Source organism: Euprymna scolopes, chromosome 28 (assembly GCF_053919585.1).
Source record: "Euprymna scolopes isolate OS-2025 chromosome 28, ASM5391958v1, whole genome shotgun sequence".
Lineage (NCBI taxonomy): Eukaryota > Metazoa > Mollusca > Cephalopoda > Sepiida > Sepiolidae > Euprymna > Euprymna scolopes.
Window position 1 is genome coordinate 20,469,274 of NC_136509.1, and position 25,649 is coordinate 20,494,922.

Consider the following 25,649-nt stretch of genomic DNA (forward strand, 5'->3'; position numbering starts at 1 on the left):
ATTTATTTTTGTACACGAAACGGAGCGCTTTTTTTCTTAAAAGGAAGAAGAAACGTCGAATGAATTGAAGCGCACCTGCCCGGTGGTAAGTGGTCGAAAGAAGAAAGAAAAAACGTGTATTTTATTCATTAATTACGTATTTTCGTGTTTTCTTTTCGACGGATGTTTCCAGACGGGCAGATAGATTATAATATTGGAAAAAAAAAAAAAAATTGCATTTTTTTTTCCGGCTTTCTAGTCAAATCGATTAATTCCTTTTTTTTTTTTTCTTTTCTTTTCTTTCCGATTTTTCTTCGGATGTGTACGTTTTCAGCGTCTTAAATTCCCTGTTCTAAAAGAAACGGATTTACGATTTGTGGTTCGAAAATTACATTGTTTTCATCGTCTTAAATTAAATTTCTTTTGATATAAAGTGACGTCATTGTATAGAATTATTCGATTTGTAGTTTTTTTTTTTTTTATGGAAATCGCCCCAGACAAGGCACGAAGCCACTTGATGTAAGAAACCAAAAAATATACTGCTTCAAGGTTAAAAACTTGCCAGGTGTTAGATGAAATAGAAATAGATTCGTATTCAGAAAACAGCAATTCTTCCCTCTTTGTCAGAAACATCGCTCATGGAATATGAGAACTAAAGGACTAAATAAGAGAAACGTGAGTTATGTAGCCGTCGAAAGTAAACCCAAGATTCACTTTCTACTCTCATTAAATTATAACGATTAAAAAAACATTAAAGTGCTATATTTGAACAAAGTAAACATAAAGTTTGTCGATTTAAAAAAAAAAAAAAAAAGTATTTTCCCCTTGAATCTGTGACTTCAGAACTAGGGTTAGTGGAGGGTTACTTTAAAGGTTCTTTCATCCTATTATTGGTACGGACCGCATTTTTTTTTTTTTTTTTTTTTTTTTTTTTTAGAAATGATTTTGGAATTTAATTCAGTTTTTACGGTATCTTTTCTTTATGAAATTATTAAGTGATAATAGAGAACTCAACTCCCGCTCTTCCCTATGTTAAGAATGGGTTTCTAAATAATAACGTTATTATTTTCGAGAATTTTACCAGATGTACCAATTTTTTTTTTTTTTTTTTTTTAACAATAGTATTTTCAGATTTTACGGGATGTTTTTTTTTTATTATTAAATTGTTAGGTGAAAGTATAGAGAATAGTTACAACATACCTCCCTCTCTCTCCATGTTTAGAATGGGGTTCTAAATAATAACCTTATTATTTCAGCACAGTCCGTATTCTGCATCGGTAATGTTTTTTGTTAATGTGGCCTGGTTGTTCCGCTGAAGACCTGTCTGCAAAGGGTATTTATTCCGAAAGCCGTTCTTAACATGGAGAGGGTGGGTGGGTGGGTAATACCCCTAAAGAGAAATTCTTTTCAGGTAAGTCTTCAGTGGGACAACCAGACCAAAACACCGAAAATACAAAATCTATGAATATTTTCTTTTCTTTCTTTTTTACTTCGTTAATACATTTTAAATTGTGATTAAAATTTTGGTACTTATATGCAATACAGGCCGTGCTGAAATAATAACGTTATTTAGAAAGGCATTCTTATCATGGGGAGGGAGAATTGTAACTATTTTGTTGCCTAACAATTTAATAAATAAGATATATCGTAAAAAATTAATTTAACTTGAAAATCCTATAATAATAATAATAATAATAATAATAATAATAATAACACGGTGTGTAAACTGCAGAAGTGCGAAATGCCAAACTACAAATTCGAATAATGATCGTAAAATATCGAATGACGTATTTTGAAAAGAGAATATGGGACGCTAAACAATTGACTTTCTTGCATGAAATTGAGTTTTGGTTATTTTATTTTATTTTTTTTTTTAATTATGTAAAAGCTGTTTCTTGCTGTCAACTAATTTTTTTTTCTTTTTGTGTCCTAAGCACAAATTTTCGTTTTTCTTTTTTTCTTACGTTGAATCGAAACACCATTTTTGTTTATTTATTTTTGTTAAATGTCAACTCGAGCTAAAAATTAAAAAAAAAAAAAAAAAAAAAAAATCGGTTTTTCTTTATATTTGTTTTTTTTTTAATTTGTTTTTGATTTTTTTTGTTTTCTTTTCTTTAAATAAAAATATCTTCATACGAATAAATTATTGAGGTGTTACGGAACATATAAACTACAAGAGATCGAGTTATTTTCTAAGAAAAGTATCTTTCTTCTTCTAAATTTATCTGCTTAGTTGCTGATGATGACGATGATGATGACACTAATAATAGCAATGACAACAATAACAACAACAACACTAATAAAGAAGAATGATTAAAACAAATAGCTTAATTATCACTATTTATTGAATGTTCTATATTAAACTCCTCATATATATATATATATATATATATATATATATATATATATATATATATATATATATATATATATATATAAAGACGGCGTATGTTTATTTACCTGCGCTTACGGTTAGACATGACGTCACTGTTTAGTGGGGAATCCAGCACCCTAACCCCCCCCCCCCACCAAATAAATAAAATAAAGGGTGTCACCCTGGATGGATGCAGAATTTGCCGTGATCGTCCCCGTCGGAGGGTGACCAGCGATATATACATCTTTCCTCCCGACGGGGGAGGTAATACCTGGGACGGTGGTGTTGGTGTTGTACCACCACACCAACCACCACCACTGGTGTAGTACGATCTATGTTTTGATTGAGACACAGTTGGGTGAAAACCGTCTCCCTACCCCCCCCCCCCCCCCGCAAAAAAAGAAAAGAACCCACGTCGTACACAATGATTCAAGAAGGGTTATCTTTACGATTAGTGTTTCCACTTCGCTTCCGGTTGCTTCTTAATTTTTGTAATAAATATTTTTACGGTATCTAGTTTTTTTTTTTTTTTTAATTATCATTATTATTATCAAATTGTTAGGTGAAAGTACAGAAGCCTCCACCTCTCCATGTTAAGAAGGACTGTTCTAAATAATAACGGTATTAATTAGAAAAAAATCCTTCTTAAGGAAAGGACAATTGGAAATGAAGTGGGAGCAGTAATCGTAATGATAACCCAAAACACGCATATATATGAATAATGACGTATATATTTTATATACATCTCAGCATTTATTTTGCTATTTGTAGTATGATTGTTTTTTTGGGGGGTGGGGTTGGGGACTTTTCTTATAGGCTGTCTGTTGTAGCCTTCTCCCTCTCGATAGTAAATATCTTGTTATATCGAATAATATAGGGCAGCCGGCAGGGGTCTCCAAACTACGGCCCGTGGGCCAGATCCGGCCCATTAAAATCTTTAATTTGTCCCGTGGATCTTTCATGGAAAACGTAAAAATATTCGGTAAAATTTTTTTTAAATGGAATTGTGTGAAAATAGTGTGGTGCTTTTTGTTTGTTTGTTTTCTGTTTGTTTGTTTGTTTGTTTTGTTTTGTTTTGTTTGTTTTTTGGGTGTTTTTTTTTTTTTTTTTTTTTAGAAAATGATTAAAAAGAATGAGGTTTTGAAGAACCAGTTTCTCTAAAAAGAAAAACAGTTTAAAACACGTCCAAGACTTTATTATTCTTATTATTCTTATTATTGTTGTTGTTGTTATTATTATTATTATCATTATATTATTTTTTATTATTATTATTATTATTATTATTATTATTATTATCATCATCATTATCATCACCATCACCACCACCGTAAAAAATCAGTAATATGCTCCTTACCCCACCGTTCAAAATTTCGGAGACCAAAATCTTTCCCCATTCAGACTTTATTTCTGATGAAAAACCCGAGGCAGCTGTAGTCACATTTAATTTTAGTATTGTTTTATATTTTGGTCCTTAGTTTTTTGGGGTTTTTTTGTTTTTTTTACAAAGAGGTTACCATATATCAAGGCCCAGAGGCCACTCGAGAATAAGGGTTAATGTGTGTATTATAGTCATTGGGATAGTAGTGTAGAAATCGTTTATGGTGGGAATTTGGTATAATTAGATTATTTAGCAGGACGGTTCAATAAGAACTTGTTTATGTTGGACTTAAAGACAATATTGTAGTCAGCTGGAAAGCAGACCAGCGGAACAGAGTTCCACAGACGAGCATTTCAATGAAAGAAGCTTTGTTCATGGAATCCAGGTTTAGGTTTAGGCAGCAATAGAAAGTGTGGGGGGGGGGATTTATTGATAGTGCTTTTTGGCTGGACGAGTGTTTTTTGCGAAAGATTTGCCCTGAAAATAACAACAGAGCAGACACAGGCTCGCAAGGTTTCTTCTGCAGGAAATAGGTTGCAGAGAAGAGAAAAGGGCGTCGCCTACTACATTACAAAGTCAGTTTTGAACTTTGTCAAGGCAAGATAGGGTGCTCCTGCTCAGATGTGACAATAGTATTCCATCCTAGGATATACTTGGCTCTTATACAGGTAGAGAATTGCATCGACACTGGATAAGTTTTTAGTGTTTTTATTTAATGTAAAATGTTTAATCGGTTCAAAAAAACATGCAGTGTTTATCGGTATATTTGAAAAAGACAAATGGCGGTTAGCTCGCTGTTGAATACGTTAAGTTTGGGAAAATTAGTTCAACTAAATAATTATACAAAATGCTGTTAGAAACTCACTCAATATATGTTACCGTGACATAGGCTGACATATATTCAGTAGTTTGTATAATTTTTAAGTTTAGACTCATTTTCCCAAACTTAACATATTCAACAGCGAGCTACCCGCCATTTGTCTTTTTCAAATATACCGATAAACACTGCATGTTTTTCGAACCGAATAAACATTTTACATTAAATAAAAACACTAAAAACTTATTCAGTTAAGTAGGAAAGTAACTTATCTTGCCTTTGATAGCATTTATTTGTTATATATTCGTTTTTTGACAACTTTTTCGAATCTATGTGTATAGTACAACAAACCCCAACTATTTTTCTAGCGACCTTGGCAACAGATTTGAGGTAAGCGCTCCGTTTCAGATAAGGAGTAAAGGTCAGACCAAGAAGCTTATCTAAACAAGGAGTATCCTCAAGGCAAGAGCCATTCATTTCAATAGGGGTCAGATGTAGGTCAGAACGTAGCTGGAAAGATAGAAGCTTGGTTTTAGATGTGTTAAAAGTAACTAGCCACCTTTTTCCCCATTGCACCACGTGCTCAAAGTCAGAGGAGAAAGAATTAGAGTTCTTGATCATTTCCAGCCTTTGAAGTGTTGCCATAGATGGTAATGTCGTCTAAATGTCTACGAATAATCTAAGAATGTGATTTGTGAGATCATTGCATCCCTCTGCCTTTTCTACAAGTATTTTAGTGGTGAATGCTCTGACGAACTGCAGACACTTGTGCCCCCACGACGTGAGCACCCTCGACAAACCCGACAGGCTGCTAAATCCCACCCCCACACTGTAGAGATCCCTAGATGTAAAAGATCTTTTTACTCCAATAGTTTCTTCCCCAGAACCGCTAGACTCTGGAATTCCATTCCAGGTCCCTGCTTCCCCAACAGTACTGACGTGCAGAAGTTCAAGTGTAACATGAACTGACATCTTGCTGCCCAAATCCCTACATAGTACCCCAGTAGTTGTTGCCCCTGATAGTAGCCCGCTACACCAAAGTGGCAATTTGCCTTGTTTGGGGTGAAAATGTAATTAAAAAAGAAAAAAAAAAAAAAATTGATGAAGATCAAGAAGACGTTTGGGTCTAGGATGGAACCTTGAAGGACTTCAGCATTAATACTGTGAGGTTCTGATTTCTACCCATCAACAACTACTTTTATAAATCTATCGGAGAGGAATTATTTAATGATTGAGAAGACATTTCCAGCTATTCCGTAGCTGGAGATTTTGTGTAGTAAGCCTTTATGCCACACCCTATCGAAAGCTTTGGATATGTCAAGAGCAATTGCCCTAGAAATGAGGTCTGCGTTGAGAGGTTCACTAATCCTTTTTATCATAATTCTCAGTTTTCCACAGTAATTAAAAGAAAAGAAAAAGAAAGGCAACTTTTTCATTACTGGACCTCGGAGGATGCTGAGCATATTGTCTCCTATTCATGTGTTTCTCCCCAAGACCAAAGTTATATATATAGCCCTTTTTTTTTAATCGCTCTAGACAAAGAATGAAGCCAGTTTGTATAAGAAGCTAACAAGAACGAAAGATAATTTCAAAGATGGGAGATGTTTATTGGCTTAAGTCTTGAAAAGATCAAGGCTATAGGTCAGAGAAAAGAAATACAAAGAATCAACCTCGTCAAAATGGGGCATTTTGACCTGAAAAAAAAAATTCCTTGGTTTAGGAGAAGTTTTCCTCTTCATGGGGAAGTGATTCCTACAAAAGCTAAAAAGCAAATGTCCCTTTTCACTACATTCTTTCCTTCTCCACTTCCTTGGAATTTGCTTTCCTCTTTACTCCTCAAAGCAAGGAAGTTTTAACATGAAAGTGTTAACTCAAAATTTTTTTAACCAATGGAAATCTTTCCAAGCCCAGAAAGTAACACATACATGTGAAAGTAATAAACTAATGCCAACTTCGAAATTCCTATAAGAACTGGTCAAGAAAGTCCTTGGCCAGTGAAAGGAAAAATCCTTTTAGACTGAAGCAATTTTAAAATTTTTTTCCAATCCAGAGTGTCTCTTTTGATAAAGCTGAATTCACCAACATTAAAAATCGACCTTGTGTCCAACTCTGCGCTCAAGGAGAGGAAAATAAATAGGAAGACTACAGTGTGCCAACATTTAAAGTGAAGACGACCATGTTGTAGTCTGCAGGGAAGCAGTCTCATAGCAATAGTAAATGAGACGCTTTTAAAAAAGAAACCTTTTTGTGGGAATTTTGTTTAGTTTCAGATACATAGAAAGGGAAAGGAAATTTCTTAGCAGTTGTGTTAGGAAGACGAGTTCCTTTTTATTAACTAGCAGGAGGGGGGTGCTCAGTCGTAAAATATGCTTAAACATATTTTACTTCATGCAAATTTCGTATTTATTATTACAGAGCCAATTCTCTATTGGATATTATATTGTACCTAATACATAGTACTGATTACAAAAGTTAGAAAAAAAAATAACTTGAGTGCCATCAACTACAATCGAAACCAAAACATTTAGCATTCCAGATGCGTTCCCTACCGTTTAAGCTATCGACAGATAGATAAGAAAGATTTCAAATTAGATCACGTCAAGCTATGAATGAATTTGCGCATGCACAAAAGTAATAGAAGTATGTTGGCAAGTTGAAATGAGCATTTTGAATTTCAACTCGTCGACATATATCTGTATACATTATTCATTCATCCAAACAAAGATTTTATTCCTTATAAATCATCCTTGGTGTATGATTACTATTTCCTGTTCATTATAGTGTTATCTGATTAGTAGTTTAAGAGTTTATCGGTTAAATATTTAAACACAAATACACACACATTTACAGTTTTATTTATATAGATGGAGCACTACTTATCAAGGTCAGAAGCCACTTGAGGATAAAGGTTTAATGAGATAGTATGATTGCCGGTTGACAAGGGGAACCACTGATTGGAGCTCAGTCTTGCATTTTCCATGAAAACTAGGCAGGCAGGCTGGAACCCGTGCCGCGAAGGCAGAAAAGAAAGTGAAAGAAAATCTGATGTCTTACCAATGTCTCCATGACGCGACCGGAAGTCAAATCTGTTGCCAAGGCCGCTGGAAAAATGGTGGGATCTTTCTATCGATCCGGTAAATATCTCACTGCTGATGCTATTCTCTATCTATATAAGAGCCAGGTAGGTCCAAGGATGGAATACTGTTGCCACATCTGGGCAGGAGCTGCTAGAAAGGACTTATCCTGCCTTGAAAGAGTTCAAAATAGACTTCGTAGCCTCGTAGGAGATGTCCTTTTCTCCTCCTTGCAACCTCTATCTCACAGAAGAGATGTTGCGAGTTTGTCTCTGATGTATCGTTATTTTCATGGAAAGTGCTCAACTGAGCTTCAATCAATGGTCCCCCCTCGCCAAACTTTCACAAGAAACACTCGTCTAGCTGTAAACACTATCAATAATTCCCCCCACTCTTTATCTGTGCCTAAACCTAATCGTAGATTCCATGAACAAAGCTTCTTTCTTAGAACTGCACGCCTGTGAAATTGTCTTCCGTTTTCCTGCTTTCCGGCTGACTACAATATGGTTGTCTTCAAGTCTAAAGTAAATAAGTTCTTGATGAGCCGTTCCATATAAGTTATCAAATTTACCAAATTTTCATTACTAATGATTACTATATTGTCCAATTTCTACTGTACACTCTTTAACCCTTATCCTTGAGTGGCCTCTGGGCCTTGATAATGTGGTGATACCTATGTAAAAAAAAAAAAAAAAAAAAAAAAAGTCAAAAGCATTGAAATTAACCGAACTCAATCAGACGGTGACGATGACTTGCTAAAATCGACCCCTCCTTGTACAAAACGGCAAAGTTTAGGATGAAGGAATTAATGGTTTTGGCCAATTTTTCGATATTTGTAGTTCGAAACGTCGATCTTCAAAATGATACAGATCTTGTCAGAATCCATCACCTCTGTCAAAAGTATTTGCATGACATACAAACATACATACATACACTTAAACAGACAGATGAGATTTATATTATAGAAGATGGGGAATGAGATAAAAAGAAACATCTTCCCCCCACCCACCCACCAAATAAATTACTTTTGGCTATCTTAAAATTCTCGCTTCCCTTATTGTGTCCTTTTAGAACTAACATTCCATGAGCTATGTTTTTGGTAAAGGAGGAAGAATTGCTGTTTTCTGGTTCAGAATCTTATTGTTGGATAGATTAAGGCCTTGAAATTGTGTCTTTTTAGCTACTTACATCAAGTGGCTTGATGTCTTGTCTGGAGCAATTTCCCTAATAAATATTATTATATTATATTGTCCTTTAGTCCTCATATTCTATGAGCAATGTTTCTGCTGACAAAAAGGAAAGAATTGCTGCTTTCAGGGTTGGAATCTATTCCTATGGCACTTATAATTGGCTAGTTTTTGATTTTGAAGTATTGTTGTTTTGTTTTTTTTAGCTCCTTACATTACGTCGCTTCATGAAAAGAAACAAAGAAAAATAAAACAAAGAAATAAAATAAGGTCTGACTTTCATGAAAAACATTCATCCAGCTGGAATCACTATCAATAATTTTCCCCATTCTTTATCTGTGCTTAAATCTAAACGTAGATTCCATGAACAAAGTTTCTTTCTTAGAAGTGCACGCCTGTGGAACTCTCTTCCGTTTTCCTGCTTTCCAACTGACGACAATATGATCATCTTCAAGTCCAACGTAAACAAGTTCTTGATGAGCTGTTCCCCTTAATCCAATTTACCCAATTCCCACTACTAATAATTGTGACAGGTCTCCCGCTCAGATCAGCAACTGACCTCTAACCTTGTCAGAAACTGTGGCTCGTGATCGTCTTTACCGGGAGATCTTTACATAAAATAGCGTCTCAGCTTCGTGTTGATTTCTGCTGAAAAGCAAAAGTAAGGCTGCGCATGCGTGCCGGAAAAAGAAAGAAGACAGACTCAGGGTTTCTAACTACGAAGAAGTTAATTTCGCAAAGTTACAGCTTTTTTACATATGTACATTATCAATTCACCAAAACATGAAAGTTCTCGCAGAATCTTATCCTTCATTCACTGGATGGCAGCATGGTGGATGGAGAGGGAGGGGGGTCGGGCATTCTGGGAGCGTGTGTCTTTCTTGAGATTTGGCTTCAATCTGTCAAATTAAGCCTGGATATGCGTTTTTATACTAAGGTGACAGGGTGGTTCTGGCGATCTGCTGAACCAACCAAAGCCAGCCACGTCCCTGGGGAAACCCCAGATACATTTGCGTGTGTGCACTTCCACAAATTGTCTACGGTTTCGTAAATCGTAGACCAAGTCTCAACTGTGCGTTCACAAGACCCCAAGGGGTCAAATCCTGTCAATTTTCTCGACTCAGAAACCCAGAATGTCTGAGCTGAGTTCTTCAGGCTAACAAGTACATGATCTTGTTTCTAAATTATTCCGACATTTCCTGTCATCGTCCCAAACAATAAAATATCTGTCCATATTTTTATCAACCAAAATAACTCGTCCCTTTTTATAGGTCACTTGCCACTGTCCGGGATTCAATTAACATTTAACGGACAATCTCAGCATATTTACCCTGTCTTATTCAGAGTTTTAGGGGATTTCAATCTCCCCAATAGGGAGCAGTATCGCTCCTCAAGATGGTTATGTCATAAATTACTACAACATTTTCCCATTGACTACTGTACACATTAACCCTAGTCCTTGGGTCACCTCTGGACCTTGATAAGCTGTGACTCCTTTCCTTTCTAGAAATAAAAGTTAGAAAAACCCTCTCAACCCCTTTTTAAGAGTATACTTCATATTGTTTCCTGTTTAACACCGAAAAAAAGGCAGGTAGATCTCTAAGTGGGAGTGAAACTTAAGTGGAAGCAAAGAGAAAGATTGGTATTATCTGGGGATGGGTGGTTTCCTTCCAAGAATAAAAAAAAACTAAAACAATTTAAGCAAGAAAAGGGAGCAAAAATGAAAATGATACATGGAGATATTGGAAGATCTCTATTACTGAAAAAATTAAACAAGGGGACAGGACACACTCATTCAACTAGCTAAGAGATTCTAACCAAAATTGCCGGATAAAAATTGTCTGTAGAAACGGTAGGTGTAATTTACCAACTATTTTTAGGGACTCCTTTTTTTTATAACTAGTTGCACACATGGTCACAAGATGGGTTTACTTTTGGAAGTATTGTAGCTTTTGTTTTTTTTTTTTGTTTTTTTTTGCACAGTGATCACCACTTATCAAGGCCCGGAAGCCCCTCAGGGATAAGGATTATTGCAAGTACATTACGTTAGTGTGGAGATTTGATGTACTTAAGGGGGCGGTTCATTAGGAATTTGTTAACGTTGGACTTGAAGACATCCAAGTTGTAGTCCGGTGGGAAGCAGGCTGTCGCTAACCTTATTTTGCCCTTTAGTCCTCACCTTCCATAAGCTATGTTTCTGACAAAGGGGAAGAATTGCTGTTTTCTGGGTCGGAATCTATCCACGTATCATTTATTATTAGCCAGTTTATGATCTTAAAGTAGTATTTTGGGAGGTGGGGCTTAGCAGAGAAACCAACAAACTAAAAAAAAAAAAAAAGAGTAAAAATTCAAACATATAACAAATACATATATATTACCAAAGGCAAAATAAGTTACTCTTCTACCTACCTGGATAAGTTTTGTGTGTTTTTAATAGATTTTATTTGGTTCGAAAAGCAAGTAATGTTAAGTTTATAAGGTAAACCAACAACGACTGATAGAAATCTGCCCAATATGTGTCGCGGTGACATTTATTATGTGAATTTCTATCAATATTTTGTTTAGTTTTAAACTGTTAAGCCATTATTTACGAGTCGAGGATGGTGTATTCTTGTCGCCCATGTTGTTGTTGGTTAAATTTATCGACTCAGTACTACTTTTTTTTTTTTTTTTTTACATAGGCATTACCACTTATCAAGGCCCAGAGACTACTCGAGGATAAGGGTTAAGAGTGTGCAGTAGTCAATTGGACAATATAGTAATCGTTATTAATGGAAATTCTGTAAATTAAGTGGAACGGCTCATCAAAAACTTGTTTACATTGGACTTGAAGACAATCAGATTGTAGTCAGCTAGAAAGCAAGAAAACGGAAAACAGTTCTACAGGCGTGCACTTCTCAGAAAGAAGCTTTGTTCATGGAATCTACATTTAGGTTTAGACACAAATAAAGAGTGGAGGGAATTATTGATAGTGTTTTCAGCTAGATGAGTGTTTCTTGTGAAAGTTTGGCGAGGGGGGACCATAGATTGAAGCTCAGTCGAACACTTTCCATGAAAATAACGATACATCAGAGACAAACTCGCAACATCTCTTCTGTGAGATAGAGGTTGCAGGGAAGAGAAAAGGACATCTCTTACAAGACTACAATGTCTATTTTGAACTCTATCAAGGCAGAACAAGTCCTTTCTAGCAGCTCCTGCCCAGATGTGGCAACAGTACTCCATCCTTGGACGTACCTGGCTCTTATATAGATAGAGAATTGCATCAGCAGTGAGATATCTACTGGATCGTTAGAAGGATCCCACCATTTTTCCAACGGCCTTGGCAACAGATTTCTATCAATATCTATCTACTTGTTATTTAAACTGAATAAAAGCTTTAAATTACCATTTAAACACACAAAACGTATCCAGGTAGGTAGAAGAGTAACTTATTTTTCCTTTGGTAACATTTATTTGTTATATATTAGAATTTTTTACCTTTTTTTCGTTTGTTGAATTCTCTGCTAAATCCCCTTTTTTCTTATTTTATCTTCTTACGTCAATGCCTTGTCTGAAAAACTGAAGTATTTTTCTGTGTGAGCTTAGGAGGTCATCCTCCTCATCATTATCATCCTATTTCCCTTGGTCAGGAGTTTAACGTTTTCTGTCACCATACAGTCTCAGTCTTTGTTTTTTTTTTTTAACAAGGGAGTCACCACTTATCAAGGCACGAAGGCCACTAGAGGATAAAGGTTAAGTTTAGGGGTGCAAATTCAGTATGATTTGATTACTTAGAGGATGGCTCAGGAACTGATTTATATTACACTTGAAGACGACCATGTTGTAGCCATCCGGAAAGCAGACCAGTGGAACAGACATCCACAGGTGGGCACCTCTAAGAAAGAAGCTTTGTTTATTGAATCTGCGTTTAGATTTGATAATGATGATGATGATGATGATGATGATGATGATGATGATGATGCTGTTTCATCCAATGCCAGCAGGCGCAGATGAAACGTGAACAAATTCCGCAGAATCTTTCACGTTTTTTCTAATGGCTGAAAATACTTGATGCTTCGCCAAGACTATCAAGGGTATTTTTTATCGTGACATCATCACTAGATGGGTTGCCTACCACGGCTTAAGAGAGGCCCATCTACCCTCGAGAGAAGGATAGACTGCACCAGTTTCCCAAGCTGGTATTTTTACCTCATGGTACATCCAGCGCCTTGCCTTCCCTAATGGTCATCCATCTGGTACTGGCCAGGCTCAACGTTGCTTAACTTTGGTGATCTGTCGAGAACCGGTGTGTCAACGTGACTGATTTAGGCACAGTTAAAGAGTGGAGGATATTTTTGATAGTAGTTATAGTTAGTCGAGTGTTGTTTGTGAAAGTTTGGCGAAAGGGGAACCATAGATTATGCTCAGATGGGCACTTACCATGAAAATAACAGTAAAGCAAAGACTTTCGTGGGAAAGAGGCTGCAGGGAAGAGAAGGGAGACATCATCTATGATCAGCATCATCTCATGCAATATTTAATGCTCATCATCATGTGTTGGAAAATCGGAGTTGTACAAATAAAGTTACAATCTTTCATTCTGATTAATACTTCTGTCAATAGCGAAGGATGGAATACTGTTGCCATATCTGGGCAAGAGCTGCTAAAAACAGCCTATCCTGCCTTGACAGAGTACAAAATAGACTTCGTGGCTTAGTGGGGGATGCCCTTTTCTCTACCCTGCAACCTCTCTCCCACGGAAGAGACGTTGCGAGCCTATCCTTGTTTTATCGTTATTTCCATGGCAGGTGCTCGTCTGAACTCCAATCTCTGGTCCCCCCTCGCCAATCTTTCACGAAAAACACCCGTCTAGCTGAATCCACTGTGAAAAATTTCCCCCACTCTATATCTGTGCCTAAATCAAAACGCGGATTTCATGAACAAAGCTTCTTTCTTAGAACTGCACGCCTGTGGAACTCTGTTCCGTCTGCTTCCCACCGGACTACAACTTGGATGTCTTCAAGTCCAACGTTAACAAATTCCTAATGAACCGCCCCCTTAAGTAAACACTTCATCAAATCTCCACACTAACGTAATGTACTTGCAATAACCCTTATCCCTGAGTGGCTTCCGGGCCTTGATAAGTGGTGATCACTGTGTAAAAAAAAAAAAAAAAGATTATTGAGACTACAACACAGTGGAACGATACAATTGTCGCCCTAAAGCAAACAACACTACTGCTTTATTTTAAAACTTTTATTGAAAAAAATCGATTCAGGTAACTTAATTATGTAGTAGAGCTGACATCTATTCAATGTAGCCGCCTTGAGCCACAATCACTACCTCAATACGGGTCCGGAACTAGGAGTATGCCTTTTCGGCAAGCGCCGGCAGGAGCTCGGCAGATAGCAGAGATCAGGCTGGTTTTGATGTTGTGATATGTTGGTAACGTTCTCAATGTATGACTAAACAAAGTAGTCCAGCAGGTTCAGGTCAGGGGAAGAAGAGGGATAAGTGAGAGAAGGGAACAAAGTCAGAGGACTTCTTCTGAAGCTAAGCCTGAGTCTTTTTGAACATGTGAGCTTGTGCTGAGTCCTGCTGCCAAACCCAAAGTCTGCCAGCAACCACTTGATTGCACCAGGAGATCACCACACTTTTCACCAGATCCAGGTACACTTTGGTGTTTATTTTCTAACCAACTTCAAAGATGTGACGTGGCATGATGTGACCCTCACTTGAAACCACACCAAAGACCATAGTCGTGGCTGGAAATTTCGTTGAGTTGTGCCAGCAAGTGTTGAACTGCCTGGATTTGCATTTTGAGATGTTGGCAATGGTCTTATTATCATAACTTGAATCAGTAGAGAGCATGAGTTGTACAGTGGCGCATCTCTGATCTCGCTCATTGAACATTGTGTCACTTTCATACATGGTAGAAGGCTCCTATTGCTCTTGGGATTTGTACACAACTGGCCAAACAGTAGATGATCTGCAACAACAAAAAAGAAAGAAAACTGGTTTTCATTAAACGGAAATGGAATCACGTCGTCTTTTCTAGGGCAAAAATTTTATCATTCCACCCTGTATTCTAGTCTTGGATGTTATTTGCACAACGTTTCGGCTGATGTAACTGCTATCCTTCTCCAAGTGCATCTTTGTATGGAAATTAAAATCGAACCCTTCATTTAATGTAAAGGAGTAGATTGCTCTTGTTCTGTCAGCCATAACCGATTAAAAATTCTCAATTTTGATAGTTTTTTACGGCGTAATCATATTGACACACTGGTTCTCATTAAATCATCAAAGTTAAGCAACATCGAGCCCGGTCAGTACCAAATGGGTGATCATTTGGGAATACCAGTATGTATGTATGTATGTAGGAGGACGTCAACATTTCCCTAACATCGTCATCTCCCTTGATCGGATATACACATGATTGAGTTTCTATTGTGAACTTGATATTCCCCCTTTAGAGGAAACTGGTTCAACCCACCTAGGGTGAAAGCTACTGTTTTTTTTTTTTTTAATTTTCACAAGATGTGTCTAAAGCAGGTCAGGGGTTATATCGACCGAAATGCTGCAACAATAACATCCAAAATGAGAATAGTAGTCTGAATCATCATCATCATCATCATCATCATCGTATGAATCTGAAGATTCAGTTGTTAGCATTGGTTTCCCTGATATTTTTCTAGTCAGAATTCTTTATAGAAAGACGTTGGGTACTTACAGGGGAGACCACATGAAGGTTGCCAACAACCTAAGTGAGAATGATTTTTGTGGAATGAACTGGATTTGAACTTGGAACACCCAAGTTGTCAGTCTATGTCATTAACCACCAGACCAGAGTTTTCCAAAGTAGGCTCTCTGGAACCCTGAGACTCCGTGAGTGAGGCTGAGGGGTTCCGGAAACCCTTTCTTAAAGAGGACCAAATTCTTTATATAGAAAAATTAAATGGCTGCAGACATTTAATTATTGATTTTTTTTTTTACTGGAAAGAAGTATGATACATAACTAGGGCCGTGACAACAGCATATTCTTTTCATTGTTTTGACTCTTGAGTATATATCCGTTAGTATCTTATGTTTTTATATAGACTGATGTGGTTCTCGGTTGTTACTGTGTCGGATATATACTTGAGAGTCAAAAGAATGAAAAGAATATGCTGTTGTCACAGCTCGATACATATCTACAGATGTGAAGAGTTTCAAGATGGTTCATGAAAAAGAAAATGAAAAAATAAATAAACAAAAAAATGAAAAAGAAAATGAAAAAAAAATAAACAAAAAAATGTAACAATTTTTGATTAATCAAAAACAAAAAAAAATGGTTGCAAACATTATCATTAGCTAGTGTTAAAATTTGAAATTAATGTTTTTCATATTTATTTTAGAAATTATCTTGTTAATGTTCCGTGAAAAACCTTTGCCCTGCTCAGGGGCTCCATGGTGTCTTGAAGTTTGGGAAACCCTGCACTAGATCACTGTCACCTCCCAATGGTCCGAATGATCCAAATTTTCTATCTTCATCTCGGGCATTCTGAAACAAGTTAGATGCTGCGTTTTAATTGGATGTTGTTTTCCGTTTCGTTCCAGATACCTCGCTACATCATTACTCTTCATGAACTTTTGGCACACACTCCGCATGACCATGTGGAACGGGAAAAATTAGAGTATGCCCAAAGTAAACTGGAAGAGTTATCTCGCGTAAGTGACCAGTTCTCATCATTTATTTTTTTTTTTTTCCTTTTTTTTTTTTTTTTTTTTTATTGTTTTAGTGGTGCGTACGTACGGAAGTGGTACCCCACTTTGTATTTTTTATTTTCGTTTTTTTTCTATTTTTTTTTCAGCAGATTCTTATCAAATGGACACTAGTCCACTAGATTATCAAATAAATTTTTCTTAATATCGATATTTAAACATTTTAAAAGGGGTTCTCAGTTTCTAATGCAGCGATCTAGTAAATCGATCACCCATTTTAGAACCACTCGACATTTTAAGGCACAATTTTACGAATTTAGCCTTTTTGAAGCAGTTCAGCCTTTTTTCTGAATTTCGTGTTTTAAAATCTCTGAAAAACAGCTAAACTGCTTAAAAAAGCTAAATTCACCAAATTTGGCCTAAAAACTGAGTGGTTCTAAAATGGGTGATCGATTTACTGGAACGTAGCATTAGAAAGTGAGAACGCCCTACAAATATTTAAATATTGGCGTAAATTTTTTTTTTTTTTTTGGATAATCTGGTAGACTAGTGCTAATTTGATAATAATCAGCTGAAAAAAAAATGAAAAAATGAGATAAAAAGGACAAAAATGAAAAAAAATACAGAGGTGGGGATTCCGCTTTCATACGTGTACCTTTTTTTTTTTTTTCATTTTCTTTTGGAAAATTTGTATTTTTATTCATTTATTATCTTCGTAGTTGTTGTTTCACGATGTTTCCGCCAACTATTCCTCTGACCTTTGTCCGGTGATTAACCGTGACGGGATAGCAATGCTGAGTTTCTGATAAAGGCCCGAGGAATAGTTTTTTGGGGTTTTTTTTATTCAATTTTCACCCCAAACAAGGTACAGTGCCACTTTGAAGCAGGAAGCTACTATCAGGGACTTAATTTGCAGGGGCATTATGAAGGGAGATGAATAGAAAGATGTTTGTTCACATTACACTTGAACTTCTGCATATTAGTACAGTTGGGAAAGCAGAATCCCGGAAGGGAGTTCCAAAGACCTGCAGTTCTGGGGAAGAAACTATTGGAATAAAAGGCTTTCTTGCACCTAGGGATCTCTACTGTAAAGGGATGAGACTTACTAGCTTGTCGGGTTTGTCGGGGGTAGTTACGTTGAGTACAAGTTGGTCGAAACGTTGCGAAACAACTACGAAGATGAGGATAATAGTCTACAAAATAAATAAATATACAAATTACTCATCTCAAAGGATTGCAAAAAAAACAATAAAGTTTGTATTTCTCACCCAATTTCCTTCAAGCCCCCCCCCCTCCACTGCTTTTTAAAAAAAAATTTTCATCTTTTATCTTTTTTAAATATTTTTCATTTTTGTTTTTATTTTAATTTTTTCATCTTTTATTTTTTAAAATTTTTTTCGTTTTTATTTTTAAAATTTTTTTCGTTTTTATTTTTTTTAATCTTTTAATTTTTTTTTCATTTTTTTAATTTTTTATTTTTTAAAAATTTTTTCATTTTTATTTTTTAAAATTTTTTTCGTTTTTATTGTTTTAACATTTTTTCGTTTTTATTTTTTTAAAATTTTTTTCGTTTTTATTTTTTAAATATTTTTCATTTTTGTTTTTAATCTCTTCTTCCTTTTTGCCCTTCCTTCATTCTGCTTTAAAAAAAAATTTTTTTTCTTTTCTTCATTCACTTTTTTCCTATTTTCTTTCTTTTTTTCTTGTCTTCCCTTTCTTTTCTTTCCAACTTCTTTCTTCTGCTTTAACTTTCCCTATTTTTTTTTCCTTCTTTCTTTTCTGTTTCTTTCTTCTTTCCTTTTTTTCTTTTTTCTTTCCAATTTTTTCTTTTCTTTATCACTTTTCTTTATTTATTTTATTTTTCCTTCAGACTCCTTCTTTCTTTCCATACTTAGATTCTTTTTTATCCATTACTCATTTTCTACTTTTTTTCTTTCTCTCTTTCTTTTCTACTTTATTCTATCCTCCTTTTGTTTTTCGTTCATTTATTTTTCTTTCTTCTTTCCTTCACCTTTTGTGCTTTCTTCATTTTCTTTTGTCTTTGCTCCATTTCTTTCTTTCTTTCTTATTTCTTTCTTCCACTTTCCAATTTTCTTTCCTTTTTTTTTTTATTTTAGTTCCTTCCTGTTTCTTTATCCCATACATTTTCCTTTCTTTTCTTTTTCTTTTTTTGTTGTTGTTTTTCTTTCTTTTTTCGTTTTACCTTTGCCTTTCCTTCATTTTCTTCCTGCTTTCTTTCATTCAACGTGATTATGCCGTACATGCAACTGGTTGTGAATATATAATTTCCTTTTTCAACTTTCTTCTTTCTTTCTTTTTTCCTTTTTTTTCAAATTTCTTTTTTACTTCCTTCACTACGTCACTTCTTTCATCACGATCACCACTAACTTACAATTATTGAATTTTTTGACTAGAGTTAATGCAATCTAGTTGTAAGCAATCTTTTTGAGTATCAGGCCACCCGAGACAGACTTAGTCATATCTATACATAAAAGGCAAAATGTGTGGGTGTGTGTGTGCGTGCATTTTTTCTGTATGCCCGGCAAAGGATGTTGGAGTGGGGGGGGGGCGCTCGGAGCTGTTACTCTTTCTTAGAACCTTTTATATGCTACCTAGATTATAATATCTACGATTTATGAAACGAGGTTGCGTGTATCTTTAATTTGGGGGACTTTTACACGCTATTTTCATATTTTTTACTCTCCGCATGTTTCTTTGGCTTTTCCATATAAAAAAGTGAAACTGCGAAAGTGAAGGAGTGTTTTCAGCCTTTCATGGCGAGACGTCCAGACAAGCAATGAGGTTTGATCAATGCGGGGAAATCCCTTACATCAGACAATTGCTAGTCATTTGGATGCTCCTCATTTTATGAGGAGCTGTTTTCCCCAACATCTTGGGGGAAACAAACGACATATGCAGAAACTGGCTCGCAGCCAAAGTTAAGTATGTTTCATTCCCCTATGGTGTGATGTTTGATCTCCTTCAATTTATGCACCTGTCACTTTTTTAATCGTTTAACTTCTAAATCGTCTAATTTCACCTATTCTCAGTTCTCTACTCGTGTAGCTTGGCAGTAAGTTATCAGCCTATTGACCTCAGGGGTTCGGGTTCGAGCCTACCTACGTACCAGAACTATGTTTTTACACCTCTAAACACTCGGGCGACGTGGGGTACCCTTGCTAGTCTATCTATATATATAAAAGGCAAAATGTGTGTTACCATTTTGTGTATGTCTTCAAAAGGCTTTTCTCGCACACGCTCCCGGGGTCGTTACTATCGCTTAAAACTGTGTATATAGGTCCTAGATAATAATATGTAGGATTTAGGAACGCATGTAGCTTATAGATTTATTTACGTTGACTTTTACAAAATTATTGCTATTTTGGCTTCTCGCGTGTTGATTGGGCTTTTTAGTATAAATAAACTGAAACTAAACTCAAACGGACGTTCTCAGCATTGCGCCGGGAAAAACGTCCAGCGTGACTTTTTGACCTTCTTAATTAGGTCAAATGGAAGCAGCAGAGTTAACTTTTATTGCGCACGCCTGTTTTTATACTTAAATAAATTCACACCTGTTTAACGTTGTCTGTCGCCGTGGCTCAATGGTTAACGTAGCATGTTTTTTTGTTTTTTTTTCACACATTAATTTCTAATTCAAGGGTACGGGTTCAATTCTCATACTCACCTACCAAAACATTTTTTTTATTATTATTTAACACCCCCGCCGGAGTTTTGATTTAACTCAAGACACCCGGGCATCGCCAGGTACCCCCCCCCAGCTAGTATATATATAAAAGGCAAAATGTGTGTGTGTGTGTGTGTGTGTGTGTGTGTGTGTGTGTGTCTGTATGTCTCGCAAAAAATTTTGACAGAGGCAACAGATTTTCACCAGATCAGTATCGTTTTCAAGATTCATCCTTCGGATGACAAATATATAAAATTGACTAAAAACATTAATTCCTTCACCCTCAATGGAGCACTTTTCTACCTAACAGCCAGCCATGTTTCTCCCCAGAATGTGCTGCTGCTATCGCGCACAGAAATCACTTTTTCCATAGCTACCAACATAATAGATGCACTGAGACTAAAGCTGCTTTCAGGAACGCCAGCAACTACTGTAAAAGAGTAATAAAAAATGCAAGAGAGCTATATGCTCAGTCCATTAAATCCAAACTAGCTGATCAGCAGCTTGGTTCCCACCAGTTTTGGCAAATTACAAATAGGATCCTGAACAGAAGTATGCATTCTATTCCAACCATTATCAATGGACCTGAGGTCATCTGGTCAGCATCAGACAAGGCCAAACTATTTGCCAAGAACTTTGCAGCTAATTCCACCCTATGCGACGAAGGCCATCAACTCCCCATATTTCCTCCTATAACACAGAACATGCTAGGTAACATACAAATATCTGTGCATGAGGTCGCCAAGCTAATCAAGAACCTTGATTCCAGTAAAGCAACTGGCCCTGACGGCATCCTAATTATAGTGTTAAAAAAGCTTCAACCAGAACTTGCCCCCATACTTACGAAACTGTTTAAGCGTTGCCTTAAAGAGAAGTGCTTTCCAACACCCTGGAAAACCTCATCAGTATGCCCTGTATTTAAGAATTCAGGTGATAAGTTATCTCTCTCTCAGTACAGACCAATAAGTCTCCTGTGTGTCATGAGTAAGTTGCTGGAATCCATATTAAATAGAGAAATAGTCAACCACCTCAGCAAAAATAACCTTCTTAGTGACACGCAATATGGTTTCCGTTCTGCAAGATCTACCGCAGATGTGCTAACGATTATATCTCATAGGATTAGTGAATCTCTTGACAAAGGCTTCCTTTCTAGGGCAATTGCTCTTGACATATCAAAGGCCTTCGACAAGGTATGGCATAAAGGCCTACTTCATAAGATTTCCACCTACTGTATAATTGGAGATGTTTTCTCTATCATTAAATCATTTCTCTCTGATAGGCTCATAAGAGTAGTGGTTGATGGACAAAAATCAGAAGCCTGCAGCATTAATGCTGGAGTCCCTCAGGGGTCCATCCTGGGCCCAACTCTCTTCCTGATCTACATAATGATCTCTCTAAACACATACTTAAATCATTCGCTGACATCTATGCTGATGACACGACCATCTACGGCAACATATCAAGGCTGTAAATGACAAAGTTCTCTCTGATTCTCTCTCCTCTGATCTCGAGTGCGTAGTTCAGTTTGGGAAGACGTGGCTGGTTACCTTTAATGCATCTAAAACCAAGCTCCTATCTTTTCATCATCAACGCTCTGATCCCCATCTGACATCAATTGAAATGGATGGCTCTCGTCTCGGAGAAGCCCCATGTTTTTGACAAGCTTCTTGGCTTGACCTTTACTCCTAATCTGAAATGGAACACATACATCAAGTCTGTTGCCAAGGTCGCTGAAAAGATGGTGGGTTCCTTCTATCGCTCCAGAAGATATCTCACTACTGATGCAATTCTCTATCTATATAAAAGCCAAGTACACCCAAGGATGGAATAATGCTGCCATATCTGGGCAGGAGCTGCTAAAAATAGCCTATCCTGCCTTGACAGAGTACAAAATAGACTTCGTGGCTTAGTGGGGGATGCCCTTTTTCTCTTCCCTGCAACCTCTCTCCCACAGATGAGACGTTGCGAGCGTATCTTTGTTTTATTGTTATTTCCATGGCAGGTGCTCGTCTGAGATCCAATCTCTAGTCCCCCTGCACCAATCTTTTATAAAAAACACCCGTCTTCAAGTCCAACATAAACAAATTCCTGATAAACCGCCCCCTTAAGTAGACACTTTTATTAAATCCCTACACTAATATACTGTACATGCAATAACCCCTTATCCCTGAGTGGCTTCCGGGCCTTGATAAGTGGTGATCACTTTGTAAAAAAAAAACTTTATACAGTTTTGGCAAATAGCAAACAGAATCCTGAACAGAAGCGTGTGCTCCATCCCAACTATTATCAATGGACCTGAGGTAATCTCGTCAGCATCAGACAAAGCCAAACTCTTTGTCAAGAACTTTGCAGCTAATTCTACCCTTTGCGACCAAGACCGCCAACCCCCAATATTTCCTCCTGTATCAGAAAACACGCTATGTGATATACGTATATCTGTACGTGATGTTGCCAAGCTAATCAAAAACCTTGATTCGAGTAAAGCAACTGGCCCTGATGGTATTCCAATTATAGTACTCAAAAAACTTCAACCTGAATTAGCGCCCATACTTACAAAACTGTTTAAACGTTGTCTTAAGGAGAATAGTTTCCCATCTCCCTGGAAAATCTCATCAGTATGCCCTGTATTTAAGAATTCAGGTGATCGCTCATCCCCCTCTCAGTACAGGCCAATAAGTCTCCTGTGCGTCATGAGTAAGTTGCTAGAATCTGTGTTAAATACAGAAGTGATCAAACATCTCAACAAAAATAACCTTCTTAGTGACACTCAATATGGTTTCCGTTCTGCTAGATCTACAGCAGATGTCCTTACAGTTATATCGCATAGGATTAGCAAATCTCTCGACGGTGGCAATCTTTCTAGGGCAATTGCTCTTGACATAAAGAAAGCCTTTGATAGGGTATGGCATAAAGGTTTACTTCATAAGATCGCTAGCTATGGTATAGCTGGAAAAGTCTTCTCAATTATTAAATCATTTCTTTCAGATAGGTTCATAAGAGTAGTAGTTGAGGGGCAAAAATCAGAAGCTCACAGTATTAATGCCGGTGTCCCTCAGGGATCCATCCTGGGCCCAACTCTTTTCCTGATCTACATTAATGATCTTCCAAATCATATCCTTACATCATTTGTAGACATTTATGCTGACGACACTACCATTTATGGTACCACATCTAAGACAGTAAACGACCAAGTTCTCTCCAATTCTCTCTCCTCTGATCTTGAGCACGTAGTACAATGGGGAAAGGAGTGGTTGGTTACTTTTAATGCATCTAAAACCAAGCTTCTCTCTTTACATCATCAACATTCTAATTCACATTTGTCATCAATTGAAATGAATGGCTCTCGTCTTCAGGAGGCCTCAAGTTTTGACAAGCTTCTGGGCTTGACCATTACTCCTGATCTTAAATGGAACACGTATATCAAATCTGTTGCCAAGGCCGCTGGAAAAATGGTGGGATCTTTCTATCGATCCAGTAGATATCTAACTGCTGATGCTATTCTCTACCTATATAAGAGCCAGGTACGTCCAAGGATGGAATACTGTTGCCACATCTGGGCAGGAGCTGCTAGAAAGGACTTGTCCTGCCTTGATAGAGTTCAAAATAGACTTCGTAGCCTCGTAGGAGATGTCCTTTTCTTCTCCTTGCAACCTCTATCTCACAGAAGAGATGTTGCGAGTTTGTCTCTGATGTATCGTTATTTTCATGGAAAGTGTTCAACTGAACTTCAATCTATGGTCCCCCCTCGCCAAACTTTCACAAGAAACACTCGTCTAGCTGTAAACACTATCAATAATTTCCCCCACTCTTTATCTGTGCCTAAACCTAAACGTAGATTCCATGAACAAAGCTTCTTTCTTAGAACTGCACGCCTGTGGAATTGTCTTATGTTTTCCTGCTTTCCGGATGACTACAATATGGTTGTGTTCAAGTCTAAAGTAAATAAGTTCTTGATGAGCCGTTCCATATAAGTTATTAAATTTACTAAATTTTCATTACTAATGATTACTATATTGACCAATTTCTACTGTACACTCTTTAACCCTTATCCTTGAGTGGCCTCTGGGCCTTGATAATGTGGTGATGCCTTTGTAAAAAAAAAAAAAAAAAAAAAAAAAAATCAACCCAATTTCCGTGGCGCCCTTATAGCTCAGTCGGTTAACGAGCAGCGCCATTATTTTAAGATTGTACGTTCAAGCTGAGATGTAAGATTTTTTTTTTCGATTTTTTAAGTTTTTATATTGAAACAGTTTTTTTTTTTCATTGCGTTCGCTGTTTTTTTTTTGTTTTTGTTTTCCCATTTTTTTTAAGAAGTTTTAACATCGATCGCTCACATGTTTTTTTCTTCGATTTTTAAAGTTTTAATATTGAAACAGAGTTATTTATGCCATTTTTTTTCGTTCTTTTTTCCCATCACGTTTGTTTTTTTGTTTTTGTTTTTCCGATTTTTTAAGGAGTTTAAAATCTTTTTTTTTATTTTATAATATTTAAACAGGCTTATTACTTTGCTTATTCTTTGTTTCCATTTTGTTTTGATTTAACCTCCCCCCCCCAACACACACACCTCCAAACACCCGGAAAACGCCAGGCACCCTCACTAGAGACGTCTCTATCCTTCAGGGCTCATGGCGCAGTGGGTAGAGACGTTGAATCTCTACGGTTCCAGGTGAGAATTGTCGGAAGATAGCGGTTTCAATCCTACCCAAACGAGCCAGAGTTTTACTTGGCCAAAAACGTGGTGAGACGACAACAACTATGGATGGCAGTAGTTACTGAATGCAGTTAGGAGATTCGGAGTTCCTATCCCGTCACGGTTACCACCTAATGAAGGCCAGGCGAAACAACAACTATGAAAGATGAGAATAATAGTCCACAATAAATAAATTAGTTTACGTCTTGTAAGTAAAAAAAAAAATACTCGAGCTGAGATCAAAACTAAAACCTAAAAACCATGAGTCAAGTGCGATAACCATTAGGCAAGCTTTACACGGTCTTTCAAATGTGTTTTCAAACCTACTTATTCTTAACATAAGGAATCCGTCATGTGAATGATTCATGCATGTACATTTATGAAACCGTTGACAAACGGATAAAAATTCCAATTTTTCAATTTTGATCCCTTAGCTGCCATTTTTTTCGATTTAAACGTTTTCCACATATCTAAATATCCTATATACCAAATTTCAAGTCTGTAGATCAAAAATTCGTTGCGTATATAGGTTGAGAAGTGTCCTCACACACACACACACACATTCTCACTTTTGTAGATATGTAGATATGACAGCGAGAGATGTTTTTTGAAGGTAAAACCCAAATCGTTTGTGACTTATTTCTAAATTTTGTCTCTTGCAGATAATGCATGATGAAGTGAGTGAAACGGAGAATATACGCAAAAACCTAGCAGTTGAAAGGATGATAGTTGAAGGATGTGACATCCTGCTTGATGTCAATCAAACCTTTATTCGTCAGGGT

The 25,649-nt window shown here is 36.7% G+C and overlaps 1 protein-coding gene across 3 annotated transcripts in view; it reads left to right on the forward strand.

The window, feature by feature from the left end:
* The window catches only part of LOC145249497 (ras-specific guanine nucleotide-releasing factor 2-like), a 1,106,705-nt gene that overhangs the window by 767,653 nt on the left and 313,403 nt on the right, over positions 1-25,649 (forward strand). For all 3 annotated transcript variants that reach the window (XM_080111105.1, XM_080111106.1, XM_080111107.1), the window contains exons 8-9: positions 16,388-16,498; positions 25,530-25,647. In XM_080111105.1, the coding sequence (XP_079967231.1) occupies positions 16,388-16,498; positions 25,530-25,647 (229 nt within the window). The remainder of the gene's footprint in view (positions 1-16,387; positions 16,499-25,529; positions 25,648-25,649) is intronic.